The 10,559-nt window shown below is 43.1% G+C and overlaps 1 protein-coding gene across 3 annotated transcripts; it reads left to right on the plus strand.

The window, feature by feature from the left end:
• Nucleotides 1-1,298: 1,298 nt before the first annotated feature.
• Nucleotides 1,299-10,559, plus strand: LOC112078034 (voltage-dependent calcium channel subunit alpha-2/delta-1-like). Of its 3 annotated transcripts, none has more exons than XR_011478427.1 (4): nt 1,299-1,313; nt 4,136-4,212; nt 9,759-9,837; nt 10,439-10,492. XR_011478427.1 is itself a non-coding variant. In XM_024144398.2 (3 exons), the coding sequence occupies exons 1-3, from the start codon at nt 8,969-8,971 to the stop codon at nt 10,542-10,544; spliced, it is 231 nt and encodes a 76-aa protein (XP_024000166.1). In that variant the 5' UTR covers nt 7,696-8,968; the 3' UTR covers nt 10,545-10,559. The 3 variants fall into 3 exon arrangements, 1 of the variants encoding a protein (XP_024000166.1); XR_002895573.2 differs by having other exon boundaries at nt 9,777-9,837; XM_024144398.2 differs by lacking the exons at nt 1,299-1,313; nt 4,136-4,212 and adding an exon at nt 7,696-9,032 and having other exon boundaries at nt 9,777-9,837; nt 10,439-10,559.

Raw genomic sequence — 10,559 nt, forward strand, 5'->3', positions numbered from 1 at the left:
TTGTCACATGCGCCGAATACAACATGAGCCAGACCTTACAAATGCCTACTTACAAGCACTTAACCAACAATGCAGTTTTAAGAAAAATAAGTGTTAAGAAAGTATATACTAAAAAACTGAAGTAAAAAATGTATAAAAACCAAATAAAAGAAGAAAATAGAAAAATAACAAATAATTAAAGAGCAACAAAAAATAACAGTAGCGAGGCTGTATACAGGGGGTACCGGTACAGAGTCAATGTGCGGAGCAGGTTAGTTGAGGTATATGTAATGTAGGTAGAGGTAAAGTGATAAGTACATGAAGACAGGGTAAAGTTGGCACATAGCTTATCTTGTATGTTTGTGTTTGTACCTTGTCTGTATTAAATGGTTTGTTTTAGCTCCTGTTAATATCTCAACTCCTATTTCATAAAGTTGTTTTGGAGTTCTGGTGCTGTATCTGTCTAGGCTCATGATGAAGGGTTCACGGACAAAGATTGAGACAAATCCTGACTGGAAATCATTTTAATCTGGACATAGGGTAATTTTTGCATGACTAATGGCAGTAAGCAAATAACCATAATATTTAAAATAGACAGGTAGGCTGTTTTTTTCACAGGTCTGTTCTCTATTGCATGACTAATGCCACCCTTAAAGGTAATTTCACATAGACTGTCTTAAATAATTCCTGGGTGAACTCTTTCCTGGGTTGATTCAATCTATAAACACTCTCTGCACTCTCTGTCTCTCTCTCACTCTCTCTTACTCGTCTCGCACTTTCTCTCTCGCACTTTCTCTCTCGCACTTTCTCTCGCACTTTCTCTCTCGCTCTCTCTCTCTCGTCTCTTCTCTCGCTCTCTGTCTCGCACTCTCTGTCTCGCACTCTCTGTCTCGCACTCTCTGTCTCGCACTCTCTGTCTCGCACTCTAGAATCCTAAATTTCAGGAGCCTGTAACTCTGGACTTCCTGGACGCTGAGCTGGAGGATGAGATTAAAGTAGAGGTAAGATGGAGACCACTGACGGTCTTCTTTAATGCTTCCACCTTTGTGTCCACATTCTATCCTGTTGTGGGTTGAACTTGCTCCTAAGAGCTAAGTGTTTTTGTCCTCAGATAAGAACGAACATGATTAATGGAGAAACCGGCCACCGCACCGTACACACACTAGTGAAGTCCCAGGATGAGGTAAACTAAACATGATGGAAAACAAAAACACATTTTTAGACTATTTCGGGGGAGCTGTCCCTTTGGTGCAAATGTGTTTCTGCTCCACAGCGGTACATAGACCGAAGCGAAAGATCGTACACATATGCCCCTGTAAAGGTACAGATTACAGGTAACAGCTACATGTACTGTATTTGTACCCCTACCTGAGTATACCATGTACAGTATTCATTTTTAGGGCCTTGAGTTTTTATTCTGACCACGTGACTTGACCAAGAAAACTCTCATGGGTCAAGAGTCTGGAGTTTTACCTGGTCAAGGCATATAACTAGGTTCCATAAAAACTCAGGGCCCTATCTAGAAGAACAATAGGGGTCACTGTTTTCATCTCTTATGACTACTAGTAGTGCACTGACACCTGATCAATGCAACCGCTTGAGAGGTCGTGGCCATAGAGAATAACAGGGGCTTCTAGTGGCCAAAAGGCAGTTTTAGCACAGGTAGCGCCATTGAGGGCTTCCAACATTTTAACGCAGATAGAACAATGAGCCAKATATTTCACCGGAAGTGTAMATTTGAAGTTTCCTGGTGACATTTCCACTCGCCACCAAAAATGGTGATGAGAGGAAGCMCAGTGGCAGGCAGTGGGAGAAGATGGAGCTGGATGGATTTTGGCCGACATTCTGATAATTTCTCAGCGATTTTTAAGCATTTGATACAGTTTTCTGTCCCCAAATCTAGAATATTTTACAGAGTGGACTATGTTTTCTAGACTACCCTTTGCCAAGGTTTCAAAATGTTTCGTTGTTTAGAAGGGGTGTAAGGGCGAATTGAGCTATTGCACATGCACACTTCAGAGTATGTCTTCCCTAAGGGAAATATGCAAATACATGCTAGAACACGCCAATGGGATCTCGCTAGCTCGTGCTTGTCTCTGTCCACCTCCTTGCTCTGCCCACTATAATGAATTTGCTCCCATTGGAAATTACAGTCTGTGGTCTATCTTGGGTTAGTTATGCAAATCTCAGATTTTAATGTAGTCAACTGGGTGGACATCCAACTTCATTGGCTGATCCCTCCTGGTGACCCTGTTGGAGTCATGTCCAACCGGGTCATCAGGAGGAATCAGCCAATTGTGAAGAAGAAAATGTACTACTTCGAAATGGAGATTGCCTCAATGACGCTGCCCATGCTGTAACAGACACAATAATGGCACAGATACAAAGATGAGTCCTCTATCTATCTCTATGGTTGTGACTAGACGGAGTACAGATAMGCCCGGAATTGACTTTTCGTAGCAAGTTAGGAGAGCGTTTTAACTAATCCTAACCTTAACCCAATTCTCTTAACCTGTTAAGTGAATTCTCCTAACCTGCTGCGTAAGTTCTCATAACCTGCTACAAACAAAGTAACTTCTGGTTGTAGCTGTGTATCACCTAGTCAAAACCCTCTTGAGGACATTCCTAAATGGTTGTGTACCACCTAGTCAAACCCTCTTGAGACAGTCCTAAATGTGTGTGTACCGCCTAGTCCAAACCCTTTTGAGACTGTCCTAATGTGTGTGTACCACCTAGTCAAACCCTTTTGAGACTGTCCTAAATGTGTGTGTACCACCTAGTCCAAACCCTCTTGAGACAGTCCTAAATGTGTGTGTACCACCTAGTCCAAACCCACTTGAGACTGTCCTAAATGGTGTGGTACCTCCTAGTCAAACCCTTTGAGACTGTCCTAATGGTTGTGTACCACCTAGTCAAACCCTTTTTGTGACTGTCCATATGTGTGTGTACCTAGTCCAAACCCTTTGAGACTGTCCTATATGTGTGTGTACCCCTAGTCCAAAACCTTTTGAGACTGTCCTATATGTGTGTGTACCACCTAGTCCAAACCCTTTTGAGACTGTCCTATATGTGTGTGTACCACCTAGTCCAAACCCTTTTGAGACTGTCCTAAATGTGTGTGTACCACCTAGTCCAAACCCTTTTGAGACTGTCCTATAGTGTGTGTACCACCTAGTCCAAACCCTTTTGAGACTGTCCTAAATGTGTGTGTACCACCTAGTCCAAACCCTTTTGAGACTGTCCATATGTGTGTGTACCACCTAGTCCAAACCCTTTTGAGACTGTCCTATATGTGTGTGTACCACCTAGTCCAAACCCTTTTGAGACTGTCCTATATGTGTGTGTACCACCTAGTCCAAACCCTTTTGAGACTGTCCTAAATGTGTGTGTACCACCTAGTCCAAACCCTTTTGAGACTGTCCTAAATGTGTGTGTACCACCTAGTCCAAACCCTTTTGAGACTGTCCTATATGTGTGTGTACCACCTAGTCCAAACCTTTTGAGACTGTCCTATAGTGTGTGGACCACCTAGTCCAAACCCTTTTGAGACTGTCCTAAATGTGTGTGTACCACCTAGTCCAAACCCTTTTGAGACTGTCCTATATGTGTGTGTACCACTAGTCCAAACCCTTTTGAGACTGTCCTATATGTGTGCACTAAACTGGAGCATGCAGATATCTGGAGCAAAATAAGAAATATTGCATTTGAATGGGGAATGATGACTTTTACAAAGTTGCGAGGAGTGAACTGTACATATGATAAATGTACTTTAAAAAAAAGTTTTAGCCTCAGTGGTGACACGTTTTTAAGACATTTTTTGTGTGGATCAACTTTTAAGTTTGTATGGAGATGATCTGTGATTCTTGCAAATGTGTTCTTTGTTAGAACTGTGCAAAATAGAAAATGTTGTGATGTGTGTGGCATGTAAGTGTGTGTGCACCTATTCATCTCTGTGCGTGTGCACCTATTCGTGTGTGCCTATTTTTCTCTTTGTGTGTGTGTGTGTGTGTGTGTGTGTGTGTGTGTGTGTGTGTGTGTGTGTGTGTGTGTGTGTGTGTGTGTGTGTGTGTGTGTGTGTGTTGTGTGTGTGTGTGTGTGTGGTGTGTGTGTGTGTGTGTGTGTGTGTGTGTGTGTGGTGTGTGTGTGCTCCTCCCAGTCTAGCCTTGGTCCTTCCAGTGTACAGCCTGCATTACATCCACACTACTATCGGAGACACCATCACCCAGGCCAAATGTAAGTAGCATTCTAAATCACTTTAACCTCCTGACCTATATCAAGGCACGACCTTTTATGCAGTAAACATTTCCTTTGCATATACAATCGTGGCCAAATGTTTTGAGAATGACACAAATATTAATTTTCACAAAGTCTGCTGCCTCAGTTTGTATGATGGCAATTTGCATATACTCCGGAATGTTATGAAGGGTGATCAGATGAATTGCAATTAATTTTAAAGTCCCTCTTTGCCATGCAAATGAAATGAATCCCCCCAAAACATTTCCACTGCATTTCAGCCCTGCCACAAAAGGACCAGCTGACACATGTCAGTGATTCTCTCGTTAAACACAGGTGTGAGTGTTGACGAGGACAAGGCTGGAGATCACTCTGTCATGCTGATTGAGTTCGAATAACAGACTGGAAGCTTCAAAATGAGGGTGGTGCTTGGAATCATTGTTCTTCCTCTGTCCACATGGTTACCTGCAAGGAAACACGTGCCGTCATCATTGCTTTGCACAAAAAGGGCTTCACAGGCAAGGTATTGCTGCCAGTAAGATTGCACCTAAATCAACCATTTATCGGATCATCAAGAACTTCAAGGAGAGGCGGTTCAATTGTTGTGAAGAAGTTTCAGGGCGCCCAAGAAAGTCCAGCAAGCGCCAGGACCATCTCCTAAAGTGATTCAGCTGCGGGATCGGGCACCACCAGTACAGAGCTTGCTCAGGAATGGCAGCAGGCAGGTGTGAGTGCATCTGCACCCCACAGTGAGGCGGAGACTTATTGGAGGATGTCCTGGTGTCAAGAAAGGCAGCAAAGAAGACACTTCTCTCCAGGAAAAACATCAGGGACAGACTGATGTTCTGCAAAGGTACAGGGATTGGACTGCTGAGGACTGTGGTAAAGTCATTTTCTCTGATGAATCCCCTTTCCGATTGTTTGGGGCATCTGGAAAAAAGCTTGTCCGGAGAAGACACAGTGAGCGCTACCATCAGTCCTGTGTCATGCCAACAGTAAAGCATCCTGAAACCATTCATGTGGGGGTTCTTTCAGCCAGGGAGTGGGCTCACTCACAATTTTGCCTAAGACACAGTCAGGAATAAAGAATGGTACCAACATATCCTCCGAGCAATCTTCTCCCAACCATCCAGGAACAGTTTGGTGACGAACAATGCCTTTTCCAGCATGATGGAGCACCTTGCCATGAGGCAAAAGTGATAATTAAGTGGCTCGGGGAACAAAACATTGATACTTTGGGTCCATGGCCAAGAAACTCCCCAGACCTTAATCCCATTAAGAACTTGTGGTCAATCCTCAAGAGGCGGGTGGACAAACAAAAAACCACAAAATTCCGACAAACTCCAAGCATTGATTATGCAAGAATGGGCTGCAATCAGTCAGGATGTGGCCCAGAAGTTAATTGACAGCATGCCAGGGTGGATTGCAGAGGTCTTGAAAAAGAAGGTCAACACTGCAAATATTGACTCTTTGCATCAACTTCATGTAATTGTCAATAAAAGCCTTTGACACTTATGAAATGCTTGTAATTATACTTCAGTATTCCATAGTAACATCTAACAGAAATTTCTAAAGACACTGAGGCAGCAGACTTTGTGAAAATTAATATTTGTGTCATTCTCAGAACTTTTGGCCGCGACTGTAGACAGAATGACAAAACACATTTGTCAGAGGCAACATTTAAATGTATACCACATAGGGTTAAGGAAGCCTCACTTTTCAGCTTGTCTGTGAGCACAAACACACTCCCTCTCTCTCATTCGCTCTCTCTCACACACTACACTTATTTCCACGTGTTCAAACTCCCCTCTCATGTCCCCTTCAAGCTGTGAGATTCCCATTAGTCAAATCATTGTGTATTGTTAGTCAGTCATTGGGTTAGGATGATGGGTCTTCCATAGGAAGGTCTGTGTTTCTGTCTTCGTGGTCTGGTTATCTCCTGTGGGTCTGTTTTATTCCCCTCTCCACACTCCACTGTCCCTTACCACTGGGATGCACATACACACACACACACATGGACATATACACACATATACACAGGTCTTCCTGGGAATTCTTAGTTTGTCTGGGTACCTCCTGTGGGTCTGTTCGGTCCCCCAAGCGCACACACACACACAGACACACAATCTGTCTTACTTTCCTACCAGTCAGTCCCTTAGCTGATTGGGACGGTCCTGAGTTGATCATCTGTCTTCTGCAGTAAAACGGGAAACCCGTTTCTCATACATCCTGTTCAAGCTGCAATGTTCTTATCAACACTCAGAAGAATAAAATATTGTGTACCCCTGTTTGCTTCTTTCCTGTCTCCTTCTCTTTCCCGCTCCCCCTTCCCTCCTTCCTCTCCTCTCCTGCTGACCTTCTCACCCCTGTCTTCTCCGTGTGTTGGAACCCCCTCAGTGGAATTGGGCAAGTATTCTCCTCCTGTACCTTACCTCACACCTTCCCTGTCCTCCTGCGCTCACACCTGTAGCATGATGAACTACAGTACCCATAATGCTCTGTTGTATTTAGTGAAGACGTTCCTGGAACTAACATAATTGTGTCCCATCTCCTTACCAATACAACACCCTTCCTCTAGGCACACTGTCTATCTCTCTTCAACACTAGATTTGCAACTTTTCTGTTTACACTAACCTTCATGTGGTGTGGCCAAAGCCACATTCTTGCTTCCTGTGTAAGTGCAGATATTAGCATACCGTAAATACTGTAGTATATAGGCAAACCAAATGCTGTCTGCTGGTATTAGGGTAATGAATGTAATTTTTGCAGGGACATGTGGTGTGGGGGGGGGGGGGGGTATGTCGTGTAGTTGCCTCCCTCACTTCCTCCGGAGGTAGTGTGGGAGACATCTCCTAAAGAGAAAATCTAGATCTGTCTCTTTACACTACAGTATCTCTCCTGGAACCTAGATTGTGTCGTCAAAGTAGTGTAGTGTAAAGAGGTCCATAGTAGTGTAATGATGTTGTGACGTACAAGAATCTGAGTCATGTAGATAGGGGTCTTATAACTGATTTAGATAGTGTTTGATCACACTGATTCAGCCCCTAGTCTGACCACACACAAGGAGAGCCTTGCATGCGATGCTGCTGCCCAATAGTGAGTGTGTGTATAAGTGTGTATTTTCACGAGCCTCTGTATGCATGTTGTTTATCCCACCTGCCCCAATGGCACTCTGATGTGGCTTTGCACTAACCCTCTAGAGTCTAGCTAGCAGGAAGAACAGAGGGAGGATGTTTGCATTATTTTAAGGTGAACCCATAAAAGAGAAAGAGATGAGTGTTGCCCAAAACATGACTGGACGGTTTCTCCCTTTTTTAGTTTCTCTTTTTTAATCGAGGTTTACAAGCTCGTAAAATAGTAGTCTTAATGGGAAGACAGAAACCACCCGTCCCACAGAGCACCACTCTCTCTCTCTCTTCTCTCTCTCGTCCTTCTCCTCTCTCTCTCTCTCTGTCTCCCTCCTCTCTGCTCTCTGTCTCTCTCTGTCTCTCTCGGTTCTCTCTCTGTCTCTCTCTTTCTCTCTCTGTCTCTCTCTGTCTCTCTCTCTCCTTTGTTGTGCACCAGATATCCTTTGCTATTGTCTCCCCTGTGTGTGGGTGTGTGTCTCATGTGGTCGCTGAGTCACATAACAGACTAACAGTCTACTTTATTGAGAGAGTGGCCATCCAAAACACATTTTGGTTGGGGTAGGCTCCATTTAAATTCAGCCAGAACCGGAAGTGATTTGAAATTCCAATTCAAGAATCGAAAATCCTTATTGACAATAATGACGCTGATTCGATTTGTGATTTCAATTCACTTCCTGGTTTGACTGTCTTGTAATGGTATCGGCTTGCCCAGCCCTGTAACTAAACTCTCCAACTTTCACCTTTCACCCCTAATTGTACAAATACTGTACAATTGAATATCACTCTAGGTTGCATGTTGACATTCTAAGTGTAATGTGATTGCCATGGAACGTTTGCTTTCAACATGGTTTCCACATCTTTCAGTGGAGTTCCTAAAACATGTCTCTGTTCATTGAAAATCTGTGTATCTGTGTGTGTTCTTTTGTGTTTGTCATACATTCATTCACATTCTTAAAAGACACTGTAGGTGGAGGCAATCTATGATTTCAAAAAAAGTGACAAAATAAACATGGGGCTGTCATTAATGTATTAAATTAGACTTCATGTAATTGAAGTATTGACGATGTACCAAGAATCTACACATGGACATCATTATTTTCCCACAATTACTACCAAGACCTCACGTGACTAGTCTAAAGTCTAGCCCATGAGGTCATGACGAATACCGCACCACAATATAATAATAATAAGCACCTATTTTAAACAATATCAAGGTAATATCCAAGCAATACAACAGGATTATGTTCCATGATGAATGTCTCTTCTATTCCTTTCCATGGCATTGTCGTATGAATACATTACTCACACTAATAACCCCATGGATTCATCATTACCACTGTATTACAGTACAGAAAATATGCTGATAATGGTAATTGAATCAATGCATTGAAAGCAATGCAATGTATCGGCAGAATGCTCATTTTAAACCACATTGAAGGCCTCTCGTTGTGTGCCCCTTGTAGCTTGATCTGGTCAACATTTACATTTTGAGAAGAAACCTTTTGATGGGAGTGCAATATTTTTATTCAAGGCCTCGCTCTGTGAATAAAATATATTGTTGACCTTTGACCCTTGTGGTTTTACCTGTTTTTCTACTTTCCTTCCCTCCTTCCTTCCCTCGTTCACCCATGGGGACGCATCTCTCTTTCACATACTCTTCTGCGGGGATTTTGTCCACTCCAGGGGATGAGGGCAAGTATTTTTTTCTCCTCTTGTCTCTCTCCTCCTGTTCGAAGAGTCGTGTCTGTCTGCTGTTTTTTCCCAGCATGCATAGGGAAGTCATTCCCACGCCAAGGTTCCATGTTGCCCACACTGTTCATTAGAGATTGTTCTCATACTTTCTTCTTCTCTGCTGTGCACTGCTATCCCGTAGATTTTTCTAGACCTAGTTCTAGTCACAGTCAACTAAGTATAAACCCTTTACATAGAGTGTATTTCCTGTATCGTCTTCTATGCTACCTAACCTCGTCTTTACCATAATATTTACCACCTTTAAGATACAAACTTCTAAGAAGCCAAGCTCCTTGGGTGGGGGGTAACGGTCACCCTGTGACGAATGGACAGAGGAATGTAACCCCCACCATGCTTTAAAATGAGGAGTTGACAGACAACACTTAACTTACATTCATCAAAGCTGTATCTCTCTATCAGACATGGAGTCATGTGTCTATACAAACTGTGGACCGTCTAGGACTGGGGATTGTCTTCATGATGTCTGAATCACCATGGCCCATCAGTTGGCAGTCTACTATTACAGTCAACAGAAGTCATTTATTCCATCAGCCATGAATCTCATCAGCATCTGTATCAATCAATGGTCATCATGTTAACTTGACATGAGTTAKGTSTGATACTCTTCTTCCGGTTCCAAGGKCTGTGTATATGAATGGCACAGAGAGATGTTTGTAGGACTCACAGYTTTCTGCTCTTCTACAGTCTCTGAAAGCCTGCAGGAAGACAAGTTTGAGGAGTATGGATACACTCTCATTGCACCAAGGTAAGAAGAGTGACTGTTCTTTTTAGAAAGGTTTTTACAGGTAACTGACAAAATAAAGGAAACGCCTGAGTAAATGAGGGATAACAAAGTATATTGACAGCAGGTTCTTTCACACAGGTGTGGTTCCTGAGTTAATTAACATCCCATCATGCTTAGGGTCATGTATAAAAAATGCTGGGCAGGCCATTATTTTGGCTACCATGTCTATGCCCCCATAGGATGACAATRCCCCCATCCACAGGGCATGAGTGGTCACTGAATTGTTTGATGAGYATGAAAACCATATTCCATTGCTGTCTCAGTCACCAGATCTCAACCTAATTGAACACTTATGGGAGATTCTGGAGCGGTGCCTGAGACAGCTTTTTCCACCATCAACAAAACACCAAATGATGGAATTTCTKGTGCAAGAATAGTGTCGCATCCCTCCAATAGAGTTCCAGACACTAGTAGAATCTATGACAAGGCGCATTGAAGCTGTTCTGGCTCGTGGTGGCCCAACGCCCTATTAAGACACTTTATGTTGGTGTTTCCTATATTTTGGCAGTTACYTGTACATATAAATGTATAAGATTTGAGTTCGTTTTTTTTCATCCCATAGGGAGTACTGTAAGGATCTGAAGCCGTCTAAAAACAACACAGAGTTCCTGATGGACTTCAACGAGTACATCGACAGGAAGACTCCCAACAACCCACTGTGTGAGTAGCTAAGACCAGGGACA

The sequence above is a fragment of the Salvelinus sp. IW2-2015 genome, unplaced genomic scaffold (assembly GCF_002910315.2).
Source record: "Salvelinus sp. IW2-2015 unplaced genomic scaffold, ASM291031v2 Un_scaffold5176, whole genome shotgun sequence".
Lineage (NCBI taxonomy): Eukaryota > Metazoa > Chordata > Actinopteri > Salmoniformes > Salmonidae > Salvelinus > Salvelinus sp. IW2-2015.